Source organism: Temnothorax longispinosus, chromosome 7, assembly GCF_030848805.1.
Source record: "Temnothorax longispinosus isolate EJ_2023e chromosome 7, Tlon_JGU_v1, whole genome shotgun sequence".
NCBI lineage: Eukaryota > Metazoa > Arthropoda > Insecta > Hymenoptera > Formicidae > Temnothorax > Temnothorax longispinosus.
The window spans coordinates 20768831-20789382 of record NC_092364.1 but is presented as its reverse complement, the minus strand read 5'-3'; the positions used below and the strand labels follow the sequence as shown (position 1 = coordinate 20789382).

The 20552-nt window shown below is 43.1% G+C and overlaps 1 protein-coding gene across 4 annotated transcripts in view; it reads right to left on the bottom strand.

Annotated features, from left to right (window-relative positions):
* LOC139815726 (uncharacterized) overlaps window positions 1-20552 on the bottom strand; it is a 118667-nt gene that overhangs the window by 57335 nt on the left and 40780 nt on the right. Inside the window, exon 1 of one of the 4 annotated variants that reach the window (XM_071782825.1) lies at window positions 8403-8535. The exons of the other annotated variants lie outside the window; for them this stretch is intronic. Coding sequence (XP_071638926.1) covers window positions 8403-8442 — 40 coding nt within the window. The 5' untranslated portion in view covers window positions 8443-8535. Of the gene's footprint in view, window positions 1-8402; window positions 8536-20552 lie in introns of those variants that run through there. 4 annotated transcript variants of the gene reach the window in all.

Here is a 20552-nt window from a genome sequence, read left to right as displayed (position 1 = left end):
CATTAATTTATATGCGTAGAGTGACGTTTCTTGAAAATTGCCATTTTGATACTCGATAAACTCTCAACTTGGATTGAGACTCAATTTGGAATCCATACACAAACATTTTTTTAAGTAAAATTTTTTAAATTCAAATTTCTTCACATTTTACGTGTATTCGCTTGAAAAGGAATAGATATCAATTTAATCAATTTATGAAATCGCAAATCACCGCTTCAGAGTTAATACCGTTAAATTTTATGTTCGCGAAGAAATTCTTTTATGAGCCGTTAAAAGATATCAAGAGTGTAAAAAGGCTCAGATCGCTGATTCCTCCCCGCGATTCGCTGACGTTCTATCTGGCTCTCGCGTTCCCTTCGAGGTCGGAGCGTCCGACGAAGGACCCAGAGGCTTGGGGTACAAGAAGAAGATATTCTTCCTGCGGTTCGCCGCCGCTTGTTCCGCCGGTGGCAACGGGCGAGCGGTGACCTCCGTACCCCATGGGAGCAAGAAAGACAGAGGGACTCGAGAAGAGAGCACACACCGAGAAAGGCCCAGGAGGAACAGGAAGAAAGAAGAGAAAGAGAGAAAGAGAGAGAGAGAGAGAGGGAGTCAAGGTGCGTTCCTGCGTGACGTAGCTTTCGCAGGCCATCACGCATATGTTACCCTCCGCGAGGGACACGTACGCGCTTATAATACGATCCGCGGGGTCATTCCACCGAGTCCTCTCGGACACCTCTCTTCAGCTTCACCGTCGCCGTCGTCGTCCCCGTTGTCGTGAACTTTGTTCCACGTTCCTCATCCGTTGTCTCTCAATCGGCGTTCTCTCTAAGCCGTGCATTTCTTAAAACGCATCCGCATGCATATGCGTTCGATCATCACTCATTTGTGTTTCAAAGGAAAATTTCTCTTTAAATCTTGAAAAATATTTTCTCTCTCTAAATTTCATTCTTCTTTTACCACAAAAGTGGAACGTAACCTTCGATGTAACCCACGTAACACTTGTCAGATGAAAATCGGCACTTTCAAGATAACGAACCAACCAGAACGATATTTACAAGACCTCGAATGAATCTCTATGATTTTCTCTCCCCCAAAAATAACGCGAATGAAACTCGCAAAATTAACTTATTCTTTTAATGTGAATGCGTGTTGTCTCGTGTAAAAAAATGAAAATATTCTTACGCGCAGAGATTACTTAATTAGTTTTTCTCTCGTAACGAAGAGAATGCTCACGCGATAAATCGAATTTACATGTCGAACACGCGGTGGAAACCTTCCATTGCATCGTACGTCCTGGCACCGTTTCTCTCCGTAGCTCTCTGTCTTTTTTGTTCCCGGACACGTACGTTTAACAAGAGAGCGAAGCAGGTTGCGGGCGGATGACAAACAAAGAGCGCCGTGACCTCGTCGCCTTGTGCGTGAGGTGCGATTAGCGCGAACGACTCTCTCGCACGTGCGAGCGAGCGAGCGAGCGAGTGAGCGAGCGAGTCGTCGCGTCGGGTCGGTCGTGAAAGATGTGGGAGGAAGGCAAAGAGAAGGAAGCACGCGCGAGACGTAGGAAGGATAAACGAAGGAAGGAAGAAGTCGGGTACGTAAGCCGACCAAAGGTCGAGTGCTGACCACGAGTCATCTCTTGCGACAACTCGCGCTGCTGTTAACTTTTGCGTGTCCCGCTTCCAATGTCGCTGCGTTGTGTAAAATAAAATGTAAAAATATCTTCGACGTGTCAGTCGAATTTCTCGAGAAATTGTGCAAGAATGCAAGAATACAGAAGCAATATTGCAAAAATGTAAAACGGAAAGAAAAAAAAATATATATATATATATATTCTGTATATTATGTTTATTAGTCTATATTAGTGTCATGAATTTTTGAAATCTATCCGATTAAAGTCGATACGTCTGGAGATACAATTAAATGAACGTTTTTGAAAGGCAGACGTGTGACAGGTCGCGCGCAGATAAAACACAAGGCAACCACGCGCGCAATGAGCGATTAGCGTTAGATTATCTCACCTACGAAGTCACCGAGAAGGTCAGAGCGTGACGATAGAAGAACAAGAAAAGAAGCGACGGACTGGAAGCGGGTACTTTACTCGATCAAAGGTCGAGCCTCGCGCATAACTTGCCGTGGCATCGATAAACGAGTTCCCTATCGCGCTTTCCATTTTCGCTCGTGGATATGGCATCTCGCCATATGGCGGATGAACGAGGCACATACGGGGAATTAACGTAAGAAGTTATTGACAAATAGATAGGTAACAAATAATAAGGCTATTAAATTCTCATTATTCCGCGCTAAGAAGTGTTTCGACAAACGCAAGGAGAAAATACTGTGCGGAGGAGCGGAATCGTGATGAGGCTAAAGGATAAACGGTTAAATGCAATCGATTTGTAGAGGCTACGAGGTCGAAGTTGGTTGTGGGATGCGACGAAAAGCGCGAATCTAGCAACGATAATCGTTTTTATCGCGAGCGATTATGACCGTTAATTAACGCGCACTCGCAGCATCATCAGTTCGATTTTTCTCCTCTCAGCCGTATGTACATGCCGCTAATTGCCACGTGGCGCAGGTGACTGGAAGAACGGAACATCTCGACAATGAAGCTCAACAGGTTGCCGGCGGATAGTAGCGAGCTCGACTACTGCCGTACGAGCCGGCAATTAGCACGGGCGATTCTTTCGCGTACATAACATCGCTGAGGAAAAAAACACGAGGAAACGCGCGAACGCATCCGCGTATAGAGAGTTTAAATCACTTCATTACAAAATCCTACGACAAAAAAACGCAGTACTTTCGCAAAACAAGATTGGAAGAAGTACGATGGAAGAATTAAATTACGAAATAAATCAATGCATTTTTAAATGCATTGTTCATCGATATACCGTTAACGTATCCCTCGTACAACCATCGTCCTTCGATATTACAGTCTGCAGTTTTATGAAATAATGATCCAAGAGTCTCCGGAGACTTTTGCGGAGGACTGTACGCTACCGAGTCCCGGCAAGCAGTTAGCATTAGGCACGATGACGAAGAAGGCCAGGGACTCGGTGAGATGATAGCGAGCGCGTTCGCTGACGGCTCGCATCGGTCACACCGCAGGTGACTCGTCGCGGTTGTGAGCCTGGCCTCTGCCCGACCCACGTACCTGATTCTATCCGGTGTCCTTCTCCGTCATCTCTAACTCCCGTTTTCTCCCTCGTGCATAGAGCGCGAGAGGTATCCGCGAGCTCTAGTAAACAACGGGGCCTTGAATACCTCACGTGTACACCAATTTTTCATATCTTTATTAAGAGAGCATGATAAATCGTTATCTCTGTAACTGCTAATTTCTGTAGATAGAATATATTGCGCAAACGCAATTTCTGGTTATAAGAATGGAAAAATCCTATTACACTATCGCACAGGACGCGCGAAAATTGTATAAACTATCGTTAATAAAAGAGCCAAGCTTTTTACGTGTGTGAGAATCTGTTCCTCGTCTTTTTCTTGCATCCTTGTTATAAATTCGCATCCGCGCGATCGCTGATTACAGGCTGGATATATTGCGCGTATAAATTCCTAGTTGACACCGGGAAAACGCTACGCGCTCCGGCCGTTCGAACGCGTCGGTGAACGTCGCCGAAGGACCTGCGACCTCTGCAAAGTTAATGATACGCGCGAGTGGATGATCCTTATATAGAGAGCGGCGGCAAAGCTGCCCGCGTGTGTGCTCGTCAGCACGCATCATTTCGAGTGATGTATTACTCACCGAGTGTCATCAGAAAACGGTTATGTGACCCTGGATAACTCCCGACGGTCATACACACGCGGCCACCTCGCCGCGGATCGCGCGCGTATTTCGCGTCGCCAGCGAGTATACACATTTCGCTTCGTCAGCGTTCACGGCCCGATCACAATTGATACGGCTACGCGAGCGATCGCGCGCCTGCAGCTCGGCCCTGCGAGAGCTTTTATCTACGTGCGCGAGAATAAATAAAGCCGAACGGTACAACGTGTGTCTTTCACGTCCTGTGATTTTTATCCGTAGCCGTAAAGGAGTTGGGGTATCTCTTTAAAGGGGCTCTTAACGAAGCGATAATACGTCGTAACCATAGACAAAATACGTAACGGCAGTTGAATACCGGTTCCCTTTGTGATTTTATGATTTCCGTTCGCGACTTTCTGCCGTAATTAATGCTTCATTGATTATCTAGTTAAAACGATGTGACAGAAAAATATATGCTCTCCCGAAAAAAAAGAATCAGGCGTTCATCAATATCTTATAACACGATATGTGATTCAATTTACGAGACCATAATAGCACCACAGTAATTTTCTTAATCATTTCCTTGTTAGAATGCATTTTTCATAGGCGCTAGTTTGAAAGAACTAATCCAAATTAGAAAATAGAGTAAAATGTCACGTATTTTTTTTTCTCCCAAAGAAACATCGTTCTTCTCGTTCAAGAGAATCTCCCGGGTCGTGGCCACATCCCGAAAAGCGTGACCGATCCCACCGATTACAGTTTCGTTCGGCGATATCGTAGCCTAGCTAATTAATCGCGAGCATGTCGCGCATCTGTTTGCTTCTCGAACAGAGGGGAATGTAAGTAGAACGACGGGCCACCCACGACAGGCCATATCGTTCGCTAACGTAAATTAGCGACTTATCGTATCACCGAGGTCATTAGGCTTCTCGACGGCTAGCTGAACTGCGCGAACCTCAAAGACGCGATCTCGTGATTACGTTTTAAAGGCACTAACCGTCAATAACGGCAAAGTCTGGGTGTTACAGAACTTCACGTAACTGCGAAGTACGATTTATTTTTCTTGCCGCTTTGGCATCCCTTAAAAACTATGGAAATTAATTCTCCGAAATAAAATAACCGTAAATAATATGATCGTTCTTTCATCTCCGTATAATTTAGGTTTATGAAAACAAGAAAAACAAGATTTTTATTAATACATCGGAGACTTTCAAAAGATCGTTATCATATAACATTCCGTATAGCCTTTTTGTCAATATGCTGTCATAGGTTCGAGATGTTTGATTAATCGAAGCCTATCAAACGTACAAAAGAAAAGGTTTGCAAACTGAGTGCTCCTGTAACGCGTGGGCGTGTAGATAACTGCAGAAGCGACTAAATCGATTTACTGTGTCGAAATCACACGGGCGTCGGTTCGTAAAATAAATCACGCGTAGTAAAGTGGAAAGACTGGTTTCTTTCGTAAGATTTCGAATACACCCGGTACAAAAGTTACCTGGGGCCTCGGGTCTCGAAATTCTCCCTGACCCGAGGAGAGGAGAGTGGTCCAAAGGTCGGCGGGCGAGGAATGTGTCGAGAGACCAGATTATACTTCGCTAATGAACTTCTGCGCCTTCGGCCGTGCGTGATCCAGGTAACAACTAAACAACGCCGAGGAAAATCAGAACCATCGTCTCGGCATTTGTTTTCTATTACAAGGGTCGGACAAATAAAAACTTAAGTGCGAGAGAGACTAGCCTATAAGTTTTCGAATTCCAGCGATCTTTTACCCGTTCCCCCGTCGTACACATGGAGGGACCTCCATCTTTTTCACGAGAGAACGAGAGTATACGAGAGAAGAATTGGTAGGTCCGCCGATGAACTCGTAATTACCAGCTAAATCGAAGGAATAATCTATTACAACCGGTAACAGATCATTGAAATGATATGGAATTAATCTTCTCTGTCTGGACTATTCACATAAGAGATAAACACAATGTTTAGAAATCAATTTATAATACAAGACATTTTTAAAATAACATAGTTTTAACTTAAGCAAAATCGTTCACGCAAGCTATATAAAGGAACTTCTTATCACGAATTTCTCATCCAATGAGATCAAACGATCGAATGTCCGTTAAGCCTTGTGTCCACGATTCCACGATGCTAGAACTGCGTCCGAGTTTTGGTTTAAGCCAATCAACTTGCAGCTCTTACAGACAAGTAGCAGTTTCATTGGCTTAAACCGAAACTCGGACGCAGTTCTAGCATCGTGGACACAAGGCTTTATGAAGCGGATGCTTGATAAGAAACCGTTAATCGGCGAATTTCAACGCGATACTATCATCAATATTATTTTTAATTACGCAAGTCGTCTCATTATAGATACAGCAAAGACGCTTCATTAGATATAAGCATCTAATACTAGCGTAGTCACGTTTTGATATTGAGAGTCGATATCTATCGGAATGTGCCGGCAGTCCGTTCAAATATGTACAAAGTACTTAATGTCAACGAAACTATAAATCTAACGTAAAATACACAAATTTAAACATCTTCAAGATTGCTTACAGAAATTGTTGGTCATAAAAGAGACAGAAAAGACGAAGAGTAGTTATGTAATGCGGAGTCTCTTTCTACGCGAGCAAGAAAAATCGTGGAGAATCACTAGATGGCATTAGGCAAATGAAAGCCCGAGCAATTAAATTCTCACTGGAAGGCAGACATATGTTACCGCGTGTCTGACGCCGGCGGTCACGGTGATCGCGACCTCGAGATCGTTGATATCGCGCATTACGCGACAAATCGCCGGCCTTCGTATGCACAACTCTCCGGCCGTAACGAGAGATTTGCCGATTCGTCCATTGTATCGGTGCATCGAGCTGCGTTAACCGCGTTCCAAGGCCCAACGACGCGGAATTTATTGCCAGGACGTGGACGCGAGCATCAGAGGTCGCAGGAAAAGAGACGCGTTTATCACCGAAGCGTTCGTTGAGCAGATAAACAGAAGGCCAAAGATTACTTGTTATTATTAGCAAGGATGCATTAATATGTAGCATTAAATTATTTTCACTTCTAGTCGCAATGTTGAGTCTAAAATCGGAGAAGTAACGCAGAGAATTTCAGCAACGTGTCAAAATTCACGACAGACTTTTTTATCATTCGATTAAAGGACCAAAATTTTCTGAAAATAGCCGATTTTTTTGGAAACCTAACGAGTCTACGAAAAATTAGAGAAATTATTACATTCCTTCGATGCGGATGATCTTTCTGATTGGAAAAAAGACTCTTCGTTGTGCAACTATATACTCGCGTTTTCTACCTTTGTCCTGTGTGACTTCGCGAGAGGAAGCTACTGATCGAGAGGAGGAACATTTTCGCTCGGTTATCTCGTCACGATGATCTGCCGACGGATACCGCGTGCCTTGACACGTAACAATGCATGCATGAATTAATAGCGGCCGCTGTTGTATTCGTATTTCTCCTCGCTTACACGGAGATTTACATCTTTATCGTGAACCTGGGGGAGATGTCACAAGTTGCACAGGGTGACACTGACGTCTCCGTTTCCTCAACTTTGTTATCACAGGTAATTAAAATTGAGAACTTAAGAAAAAAAATAAGACGTTTGTCTTTTTAGATGTTTTAAAAAGTATCAGAAACCATGTAAGATTTTATCGAATTCTGCCGAGTACTTCGCTATGTATAAATACAAAAGTGTGAGTGTTTTAAACAGCTAGTTCTATCTTTCAATCGCGGGTATTCACGAAATGTCTGTTGAAAGTCTCGGCGCTATTTCGGGAGCATATTCGCGTAACTCTTTCGTGAATCCAATGCGTTGAATCCATCATCGGAGATTTCACGAACCGGGACACTATATTCCGCAGAGTAATTGCTGTCTTGAAAGAAATCCCTAACGATGGAGGTAGACGAGAGGGAAAATGAAAGAAAAAGAGCTAATGTCATAGCTTTATATGACGAGAATCGAACTTGCCGAGAAGGGAGACAGCGAGAGAGCGGATGGGATAAAGAGAGCTGAATGATGAAAACACGAAAGGTTAGCGGCTCAATAAATTCTGACGATCGAGACGAACGTGCCGTGGCTCTCCGATCGATCTCCGTCGATCCTCCGGTCCGCGGTTCGTAACGAGAACGACGGAATGCACTGAAACGTGATATTAATGATACGTTGGCGTGGCTCGTATTGCTCGACATAATTGGCTCACGTCGCAGATGTGGTGATTAGCGTTGCGACCAAACATGTCAAATGTTATGGAACAACTGTATAAGAGGGACACGATTGAAAGCGACCGCCTCGCGCAATTTATCATTGCGATATCGACCCTTTAGTCTCGAATCCCTCACAATTAGGTGATTATCGTGTGCTACCGATCGTAATATTTAATTACGCACTTCGATTCCGCGTCTTTTCAGAGTTTTATTTGCTTATAGTTCACCACATGCTTATCTGCAATTATACGTTCCCTATCCTTCTCTAATTCGTATAATATTCTTGAAAGCCGCGGCACGGCTGAATTATTAATCCATATAGATCATCGGCTTAATCACCGTGGAATATTTCGCCGTTACGTTTCATGCGCAAACGTACAAGGGGATCTTCGATGGAAAAAAAGCGCGAAACAGTCACGTTAAAGCGCGAAAGGTCAACGCTCCTATAAATCTCTCAACCTACGTGTCTTTAGGCGTTGCACTTTCAGCGGACGGGGTTTCATTTTAGATTTCCTCGCGATCGAGGCGCACCAAAGTGTGAGAATTCCTCGGGGTACGCGGCCGACAAATGCAGTAATTCGAGAGACAGAAATACGGCTATCGACGTACACCACCGAACTTCGTCGTTGCGATCGAATCGTGGCGAGTCGGTATATGTACCTTGGGCACGATTTCCACGAGAAGAGCGAGCGCTCGAGCGGTTCTCTCAGCGCTCAGCGTGTCTCTCGTATCTCCACGCAAAACAATCTGCTTACCTGAAACAGAAATAATAAAAGTTGGTTAATATAATGTTCGCAGTTTCACAAAACGTTAAAAAATTATATTTCCTGATTGTTTTACAAAACGAAACATTTATAGAAGCTGTTACTCGATCGCGGTCGTTTATTCCGCCTCAAATAAAATTATCGATGATGCAGCTTGTAAAAAAAAAGAGTATAAAAAGTAAAAAAATTCATCTCATCTCAATGATATCGATATTAAAATGCAACGATTCTTAGTTTCTTACGTATAACGCCGGGTGATTGTGCAAAAAAAAAAAAAACGAAGCTAGCTGAAGTGACTTGAAAAATCGTGCAATTGACTTTGCTTTGTGACTAATGATACGTCTTTACAGCCACGCAATAACGGATAGTACGGAAAATGGTAACATAAGTCGTGACCTTTACGAACCGAGCGATACTTGAAACGATATATTTATCCAGGCCAAGTACGAGAAATTGCGTAGGCGATACAATGCAGGGTGTGTATAGCTCGCTTCTGACACGGTGATCGAATTAATCAATAACCCATGATAATTAAGCTAGTATGTTAAACCAAATGATATATTTATTTATGATTCGGTCGAGTTAGCATTTTGTCACTGATTGATAGGTGTACACCACCTTTCGAACTCGTGACCCGTTTCTAACAATATATTATTACAATACAACTTAATCAAAATTGTATCCAATGAAATATTAGTGTAAATCGATAGAAAATAATGGCTTAATCGGGAGAACTATTATTGGTTATCATAATCATAATTATAAAATCGTAATTATACGCGCGACAAATGTTTCCCGGCTTTAAGATGGAAGTTTCGGCTCTATACGGAGCAGATTCACGCTGACACGAATGACGACTTGCACGGCGGTCACGTGGGCAGGACACAATGCAGGGTGCGGCTTCACCTCTGACACACCGGGGTCTCGACCTATTCCCGTATACGCGGCCCAGGATATATCATTGTGCTGAGGGCTCAACGTGGTGCCCAACCCACGTGCAACGCCAACACGCAACGTGGAGTTCTAAGCTCCGAACCCCTCGTTGGAATTTCACCGCTTCAGGAATACGACTGGGAGGCGGTGAGCGAGACAGCCGGCCAGCATACGTGTCTGTGTCTTGTGGAGAAAAGCCGATTGTCTGACTTGGTGAATCGTACGCGAGAAATTTACACGATTTGTGAGCGGTATCACGACACGCAATCACGTTTCACGATAGAACGTAGCTGGATAACGTAATGCCGAAATGTCAAACTTAGAAGAATTGATTCGAATGGAATAACGTCACATCGATATCGAAGCACGTGCGTTAGGATACCAAGTGTCAAAAGTGTGAACAAAATCCATATTTTAGACGAGATATGGAAAAACGACACACAACCATACGTAGTATAGACAGATAATTTTACATTAGGTTTACAACTCGCAAGACAAGACAAGATTATTTCAAAAACGTACTTTTCTCGTTTCTTTTTAACTCTTCCGCCAACTCAATTTAGCTCAGAATCGGCAAATCGAAACTTATCGCTCTGCGCTTCGTCCGTAGTTCTGTTTCTTTTATGGAGATTGATCCATCCGAGTGCGCGATAGTACGGAGAGGAGTGGCTTGTTTCGCGCATTCAGTAATTTCGCAAGGAAACTCGACCGTTTCGTCGAATTTTGTCTTCACGTATCTCGAGTACGGGATGCCCTATTGTCTCTATCCCGCCTTCACCCACTCTTTCTACGAAGTTAACATATCCGAAAGTATTGTCCACGTGAAGATCCGTGCGCTTACAAACGCCCACGGTTCCTCATATCTTACGGATGAAGACATTTACGACAATTCCTGCACAAGATATCTCTCCCCCCCCCCACACACACACATACACATCTACTTGTTCCCCAATGCATTCGTCCGATATCATTCTCTCACTTGCATCTTTCCCGATGCAACCTTGTTCGATGAAAATTCTTTTTTGGCAACTTAGCAATGGTATAAAACTTGCATAATAACAATTAGATGATAAATTAATAAGGAATTAATTACTCAAAGAAATTAATTATATTGAAACAGAAATATAAAAGTTTATCCGGCTTCATCCAATTTAAAATAAAAGTTGCACTTCTATCAAATATAGACATCTTGGTTTTGAATAAAATAATGTCTATAATAGATAGTAGGTACATCATATCGTGGATATGTATCATGAATTGAGATTATTTTTAAATTTACATTTTAGAGTTATAAAATACTGAATAATAACACCTCTGAATAATATTAAAAAGGTAATATTTAGACAGTTTACTTTTGACAAGGAAGAATGAATACGTTTAAACGCTTTTGCAAAAGCGATATCGATTGAAACGAAAGTCCAAGAATCGGCGAAAGAATGCGGGAGACGCCCGTGCCTAAGGCGATAAAAAATAAAAGTCTGACGTGCATTTATGAATAAGATAGAGATCGGCATATTCAATTGTGAATTATTCGACCAATGCGCAATGATTGCTGTGTTCAAACGCAGCCTATACGTACTATAATAACGCTATGTCGGATAATATATAATTACGCGATAGATTTCTGAAAAAATTACGATAGCGAAAACATTTTGTGATAATATAAAGATTATATATTACAAAATTAGAAAAAAAGTTTAACAGTAAATAGAACGTCTTACTAAATGATTATATAAATGTGTAAGACATTAATTGAAGATATTGACTCGTATCTTTCTAATATATTAACGGCATAATTTGATGCTGTCATTATGCGTCTATATCTAAAATTCATGTATCAAAAATTTTTAAACTTTGAAACATTAAAATCATCAAATCATTTATTATCGTTTATATAATTATTACACGAAAAAAAATTGTATTAAATGAGATATCTGTTTTTTCCTACAAGAGTGTCCTCAACAAAATGCACTCTGCAAGGCTCTTCGCAATCCTGTTCACACATCATGGCCTCTCCCTCGTACAAGGATTTGCATTTTACAAAAAGAACACGAAGTTCTATCGAGGAATACGTGCGGCTAAGCTTTAAGTGAGCGTCACGGTCGTTGGTCTATGAACCACGCTGGACCAAACGCATGGTCACCGAACAAGAGGCTGTCTGCGTCAGGGTCGAGTCGTTGCTTATTTACGCACGCTGCATTCTCGAGAACAATTGCGTAGGCCAAGCCATTAAAGCTTTGACCTCCGTGTAATTATGGCCAAAGGTCAAGCCTAGTTGATCCGTTTATAAGGAAATCGCGAGGAGAATAATTCTACGTGAAAGCTTGTGTCCCGTCAGTTTACATCACAATGCGTATGCTTGTTGTTTGTTATCAGATCTGCGCGCGCGTGTATCAAAATTACTGTTATTCGAATACAAAATATATTCCGGTAAAAATAATTTCAGGCAAAAGTGTCTGTGAATGAATTTTTGATTAATTAATTAATTTTTTCAATGCCGTGAAAGATAAAAAAAATACATTCAGACTAAAATTGTACTAATATATCGACAAATGTCTGATCGAACAAGACCTTTTGGCCTTGACAGCCAAGGAGAGCTCGTGAGAAAGTTAAAAACATGTAAATTGTACAAAAAAAAATAACTCGAAATACTATCAGCGGAAGCTGATGAGCTCAGCGACGAAAAATAGTTTGCCACGATTTTTCTTACTATACTAGTCACTGAGATTTCTGTTATCTGCAGAAACACGTAACCGACCGTGCGTATATATAAACGTCTTTTCTTCGCTTCCGCGAGTTAAAAGAAGAGAACGTAACGAGGCCTATCTCCTCGTCTCGGTGCATCTTAGATAGACTTTCCAGTGAAAGAAATACGTGCCCACCGCGCTAACAGATACGCAGTATCTGCAATGTGCAGATTGGACCGTTTCGAGAAACGCGCTGTGATACGCGCGAGCACGTATGCCGCTCCTCGCGAGGCGGCACGTCGCGGTGCAAGAGTCAGAGGTGACGTGTCACCGAGGAAGGTGACGACGATTCCACGGCCGGAGATTGCGTTGCGCAATCTAACAGCCGCGGCAAAACGGCTGCACACAAACCGGCATTCTGGTATAAGACGAGGTGATCCGTCCGCGTCGGTGGCCCGGTCGGTGACGTTTCTCTCTTCTTTTCGCTTGTTATTCGCTACGATCGCGCGTTTTATTTGCCCGCAGGGATCAGAGTTACTGATATATCACGTTGCGCTATTATATAATATAGCTTACGTAAGTCTTATAACTACTTTTTGTGACTGCTTTTGCGGGATGGAGCTATTTACAATTTATTAATGATATGTATTTCTGCTCCGCGGACTACGAACTTAAACTTCAATTCTGTTGTTGCTAAAAATTTTAAAAGTTTTATATATTTAAAAAATTACAATATTTTGTAATAAAATAAGATATAAAATATTTTATGATATAAAATAAGATAATCTGGCTTTTTAAGAATGGATATTTCATTTGTGTATCTATAAAAGTTCTTTATTGCCTCAGCGCTATAATCTAGCTTTTGTAGACGTAACGTTACATCTGGCGTAGGTATAAAGTAGGTCGGACAGTATATTTAAACCCTAAGTAAACACTCAAACTGTCTCAGTTTATTTATTCGTGGATATGTATGACGAAGAATGACTTATAGTAATCTTCGTTACAAAGAATCACATTTCCAGAGGAAATGTTTAAAGACACGTGAGCCATCAAGTACCTTCAGTCAGACACATTGCGCGGACAAGAATCGAACTAATTTTTACGAATCACTTGAGAAATAAATGCGCAGAAATTCTGATTTGGGATCGGTGATGAGCAAAACATCCGAAACATTTCGCACCCAGATCAACTGCGGCGGGTATTTTCTTCACCGATACGGAAGAAGCGAAGTCGGGGTACTTCGAAACGATCGTAAAACAATAATGTACGAAACGTTGCCAACTGTTGTGGAACGGTCCGCGCTCATTAACCTTTCTCGGAAACATAAAATTCGTTAGCTTTACGACGCTCGCTTTATCGAATGAATAACCGCTCGGTTTGCTTTAGCGTACTTTTCGACACTTCATACAGCCTGATAAATATTACAAATCTTGTTAATTAAGTTCTATTTAATCAATAATATTAATCGTTATAAAGATAATAAATGTAAACAAGTATGTTTATAAGTATGACGTAATATCGTATAAGAAATAGCGATTCGCTATTTCTTCGAATGAGAGCAACATTGTCGAAAGTAGCTACCGTGCCAGTCACAAACAGACTGCGGGCTCTAACCCCTATTCTATAAGTAACCGTGTTGCATAACGTATTATATAAAAGTCTTTAGACATACTTAGTCTACATTGTGTCGGGTATTATAGTTCGCAACTGCCAGTGAACTGCTGTTTATAGCAACAAGAGAGCAAACACGCGGACCGGGGTAGTGTTCGTGCAATATGCTGCTGCCCTGCCTCGCGCGTTTCCAATCGATCCTCGATTCCACGACGAATCGTACGTTAACGATCTTGATGCGCGGCTCGTAATTTAATTTATCGAATCCGACTCTCTTTCATTGCTGATCGATCGCCTCGTGAACGCGGTCGCCACTCGCACTCATCCGCGACGACTTCCGGCCTACGCGATACGAGGATTCAGTTTCAAGCGAGCCGCGCTTTATTGGCAGGATCTGGGGTGAATCTTATTGACCTCCGCGTGGTACATCGCCGTAACTAATCTCGCGCCTTTCAAAAGGGAAGAATCACATCATGCACCTACATATTGCCTACGCGAGCTGCAAACGTATTTCCGTGCAAACATAATCAAAATTTCATACATATATACAAAAGATAGTTATAAATAGAATTTATCCTGCAGAAAAATGCAGGAGAATTTCACGATAATAATGAATGATTACTTTTTAATTGTCTTATACCATGACAGTCATTTATCATACTCATGATTGCTCAAACAACGCACTAATTAATTTTGATTTGGAAAGAAAAGAAAGATTTAATTTATTAAAGATACTGACAACGTCAGTTCTTAAAAAGATAATCGATTCTTGTATATGTATAGATTCCACTTTTTTCTATCTGCCTTGCCTTCCACTCCGCTACATCTAAAGCTGAGAACCGCTGACCCGCATAGAACGATCGCGAGGCGGACCGGTTCAGGTCATGGAGGAGATTTCTCGCTCTGAGGTCGGTATCTTCCACGAGCTTACGAATGAACGTGAGCCTCCTCCTTCAACCTCAGCCCTTCGCGCGCTTCAGACGACGATTCTTCGAGGAATATCGAAAAAAAAGGAATCTGCTTGGATGTAAGAGCGAACGAAAAAGTGGATCAACGAGACGAGTGAAAAGAAAAGACGTTCACCGCAAGACGATGTTGACATCGATATTCCTTTAAGTGTCAAACCAGAAGATCAAGATAAAGAACGCTAGCTGGTGTCGCCTTTCTCATAATTTCACGCATACGCACAGATTCATCTTGTAAAATGATATTGAAGGATTAATACATATAGTGTGTCTCTCGAGGAACCTTCAATTAGTGTAACGCGTTTCATCGGTAGGTATTTGTAATCAGAGTGCATTAAAAAGAGAAGCAAAGACTGAAATTCGAATCTTTGAAGACTAAAATTCGAATTTTTTACGTTTCGAGACATTCGATACTGTAAAAATATAACTAGAAAAGAGTATGTTTAATTATAGAAAACTTTCTATACGATTCTTTTTATATAGAAAAGTTTTTTATATAGAAAAAGAGAGAACTTAGATAATTAGTAATTAGTTTCTATGCACATTCCAAATTTCCATGACTCATCAAATTTACCTATTCACCTAGCGAACTTCAGAACCCGACATGACCCAGGCCGCAGGCCAAGAACGAATAGATTCAACGACGTCGGCGCGCGAGGCGGCCAAAATGCTCCGAGAGATAATTGAATCGCTCCGAGTCACCGTCAAAATATCTGCAACAACGTACGAATTATCGAGCTCTACGATTAGCTCCTTCTTTCTCAGCCCAATTACAGCCGGGCATCCCGATGCCCGAAATTCGGCCAAACGAGACACGCACGCGAGCGCACACGCATGCACGCGCGCGATCGACGTACGCCGCGGAACATTACCAGCACTTTGGACGATCGTTAGTCCCATTTTCGGGCTCACGATTGCTCGGGCCCCGGTGGGCAGGTTCGAGCTACGACCCCGAGCGCACCCCGGCTCCGTCCGTTTCTTTCCTCTCTCGAGAGAGAGAGAGGTCACGTGACCCCACGGCGTAGACGCAACCGCAGGCTTCCAGGTTCGAACCCAGCGCGCGGCGGTACGTATGTATGGTGTGTGGATCCCTGTGTTAGGCCCCCGGCATTAGTGTGCGTGCGACGCCTCGTAAGGCGATGGAATGTGCCCGTCCTCTTGGCCGCTCGGATGGATGGCTTTGTCTTTGCGATCTGACGTCTCGTTCCGAGAGCCGCACGACCGCGCTAGTGCAGTATCCTGGAACGACGATCCTGCATCCGGACTAATCTGCCCTAATCGAATTCCTTCGACCGCGGCGGTTCAGGAGATCGCGATAAAGGACACGAGTGTCGTCGGTCATTAGTACCCTCGCGCTGCTTCGAAGGAAGGGATTATGTAATTGAAGAATTTTTGTTCGCAGTTAATAAAATTTTGAAATGTTTTTCGAAGAATGATTCCGACAAAAATATATGTCAACTTTCGTGAAATTATCGAAATAATAAACAACTTCTCACTATTTTATTTAAAGCATGTAAATTTCATGGTCGAACTTGTCGCGCAAAGCCTTTCAGAATATTTGCTGACTGACGCAAAAAGAGCAGAGTTCAGCGGAACAATGGAAATGCAGAGCTAATCATTGTGAACACGTGTTTTATCGCACGGTTTCCTGCTATCGACGTGAGCATGTCGTGGGATATCTTTTCACAAAGCACTAAGGCACGTAGCATCTGTTCGCGAAGCTGATAAACTGTTCCTGAACGACCATGAATTATCACGTAAAACGACTGGGTTGTTACCGCATCGCATCTTCCTGTCACCGATGATGTGATGAGGTAGCCAGCGGAGGTTGAATTATGAAATCAATTAAGAATATCGATTTGATCACCGTGGAAAATGACTGGAGACTGCCGCTCGAGGTGTGTTGCGTGCGCGTCGTAATGATCGATGGTCATCTTTCAGTATATCTCCGTAGGATTCATTCAAAACGTATTGATGGAACTATATTTCTCTCGAAGCTTATAAAGGTTCGCCTTAACGCTTCAATATCGCACAAAAGCTGGCAATATATCCTAAGCATAATCGTAATTATTTTGAATTTCGAAAATTTTACGTACAAAAAAAATTATTCAACATAAAAATTGCTAACAACCAGAAGAAGTACTACTATATTCGAAAGTTTTACGATAAAATTTACAGACGCAAGAAGCTAACGAGTAATTAGACCATTCAGATTGCACAATAGTACGGAACGTAACCGAGCTTACGTGCGGTATAATTAATGGGTTGTTCACACCTCCCACGTTTTCTTAATCCATCTCCTTCTTAGATCTCTCTCCCGTCTTGGCGCGCAACCCTACTTCTTCTCGGCGCTGTAACGTCGCGAGCCTTTCGTAATTAATCACCTCGTGGCGATCACTAACTGTCCGACCATATTAACGAAGCAATCGTCTCCGGAATCTTTTCACACGTACATATAGCGTGCCTTATATTGATCCAATTGCGCGAGGAAATAAAGCGCAATTTGCTTCGTATTGCCAACTCGTTTGAACCTCGTTCTTTCTGCTCTTAATTTGGCACTTGTGTTCGTACAAACACATTCGTAAGTGTTTCTGTCAGACGACTTGTAGTCTCACGTGGAAACATAACGAGGGACACGCGCCGGTACGAACGGAGCTGTCTCGAGCAATGTCGGTCACGGAGGACAAACGATTTGTTACGCACGCGATAATGAAAGATCGTGTCCCATATTCGCACTCGCGCGCGCGCGCACGCGACAATAACGAAAGGGAAATACAGGCGGAATAGACGACAGGCAGGAGAGGAGACGCGAGAGGCCGCCGATGGTGTATAATGAATGGATCGTTCGCGCCTCGCCCACGCCACACGTCTCTCTCTCAGGCTTTTGCCAAGCGCGCCACGATCGGCACGATCTCCTAGGAGGTGGTGGCCGGCCGATAATTAATTATCCTGAATGATCGAGGGCCGCCGATCCTACCGAGCGGCGTCTCCGCTGGGAGTACTGTGTCAATTTGTCATAGTAGTCATGTGCTTTTCTGCGAAGCCACTGCGCTCTGATGAAAATGAAGAAAAAATAGCTATCCCTTCCCTTGTTATTATTTCGCAGGAAATTCACAGCCCGAGAGGTGTCTACGAGGCGATACACAGATCGACGGGGGCAACTTTACGTTTGTTGAGATTCAAAAGAGTTTCTCACTTTAATCAGATTTACTACTCATCCCTCACTACTCATTCATCGTACCTCTACTTAAGTTTTCTAAAGCCCTCTTATAGATAGCAGTATAAACTTCGTAAGTGCAAGTCAGTGCAGATTATAATATTCAGTGCTTTAGATAAACAAATAAAAAAGCAGAAGTAGCGAATGTATTTACGAAGAGCGTCGCAGATAATCGTCAGAAAGATTGAAAACGAAAGGAACATCTCCGCGGTAGTGGATAAATTCCCAGGCATGACGTCGGTAAGACGATTCAAGGATAAATATTTCATTGCTATTGATGAAGGTAATTCCAATTTGGAATGGATCGCCGCGAGAACCAATTAAGATTATATCTAATGTATCGTTAAAGAAATAGCGCTATTTACGATGCAGTAACGAACTTAATTCATGAAAGTTCGTAGAGCTATTCTTCGTGTGTAACTCGCCTCTAATACCCTATCCACCTCAAAAAGATTTTTGTATTCCCTCTCCAGAATGCATCATTTGTCTTTATGTCGTCGCAATGCAAAACTGCCGTGCAACAACGCGGCATTAATGCATGCACAGTCGGCTCGAAAGTAACAGTTGGCGTATTGATTAGTATTGCGAAAATCACTGCACATGCTGTCGCTGTCGGTTACAAACTCGAAGGGAAATGCGAAGAAACCGTATATGAGATGAACGTATTTTTTTGAAGAATAACGATCAGCTGCGACAGGTTTCTCAATCGTCATCTGTGTTGCTTGCGAAGAAACAACCGTGATTGTTGTACAACACTACTAAACTAAATCTGTTTAACCTGATGCAATAATATATGTAATAATTTTTATATCTTTGGTATCTCCAAACTAGCGCTTTCTTTCCTCACGAAAAATATTCTGGAGTCTTTTACTGGACTCGACAAACGCTTTCTCTCTGAACGACATACCAGCTGCTTGAAGTCGACTTTTCCGAAAATGATGCGTTAAGGCGAGACACGCTTTGATCTCACGGACCTTTTCGGATGCATCACGTACCGGGTGGCCCCGTACGAAGAGGGCACGCCGGCGCCGCACCTGCCAGGTCATTAGGGTATAAACGGCAGGTAGAGTGTAGGATCTCCGAGACTCTCTCTCTGGGAAGAAGAGACACACAGATCTTTGTTTCTCTCTCGTTCCTATTTTCTCTCTCTCCATCTTTCTCTCCCTCGCGTCTCTCTTTCTCTCTTTCTCTCTCAAGAGAAGAAAGGTGGTAGGGCGAGGCCGCGAGAAGTGGAGGAAAGGCCGCGACGAGAGGAGGGAGCGAATCGAGCGAGAAAGAGGAGGAATCCTGGTCAGTCGAGGTGGGAGGACGAGGGGGCGGCTGAAGAAGTAGAAGAAGAAGCAGAAAGGCGCATCGGGCGAGGACCCAGGAGGAGGTACCCGTCACGAACTGCGGGCTAATTGTCCGGGAGATTGCTCCTGCAGCCTGCTGTGCGCTGCTGCTGTTGCTGCTGATGCTGCCGTCTGTCCTGCACGTTGTTTCCTCGACCTTAAGGCAACCTCCGGGCGTCCTTAAGATCTTGATCCCGCTGAAGATCGACCGAGTCTCCGGCTACGCTATATACCGGGGATAGGATTATTGTTTTGCAGGGATGGATTTACGTCGGCGATTTCTGCCCTGTCCGTAATTGTAATTGATGGTGGTAGAAGCGTAATTATCCGCCCCTCTCCCGCGGTCAGAATTCGCGATTTTGATTAGGCGAGAGATCGCGCGTGACTACGAGAGCAGCGATTGAATATCTTGCGTTCGGAATGCCGGTGATCCATCCGTTCATGTCCAGATTGTGGTCTCGTGATATTTCCATTTAACATTACCGTAGCGCTAACTTTTATAATTCAGCAATCAATTAAAATTCGAATGACACCGAGTGCGCGACGCAAATGAAAGAAAAAGATTTTTGTCTTGCGGAAAGAATAAAAATACTGCGTTTTCCTCACTTGCGTAAAGAAACCTTCTGTTTACGAGTAAGAGTGAGAGTACTCGCGTGTCGCGCGTATATCTTCGTTTTTTCTTGCGCGCGATGGCGCGCTCTTGCTCTCCGTCGTGTTACTGGAGGTGAAACAGGGAGAAACGCGACGGTGAGAAATTTCTCTGCATCCCGCGCGAGACGTCGTGCGATCGATCGAAGTCTCTCGATTTCGCGCACCTTTCGAGATCGTTTCCTGGCGCACGACACGGCTGCCGCGAACTCCGTTTTTTTTCCTCTCTGAGCTCTATCTTTCTTCCGAAACCGCAATATGTCTTCCTCGCCTTCCAAGCGAGAAACATCGCCCGAGTTTTGCAGATTTATCGCGGTTGCACAATGCCTCTGCACTGTGTGCGATAAAGTATACGATAAACACATAAAATTTCACCGAAAAATTACGAAAATAATATTTATGTTTGTCGTTCTTGTTAAAAAGAAATCGACTTTAGTTTAGTTTAAGATATATATCA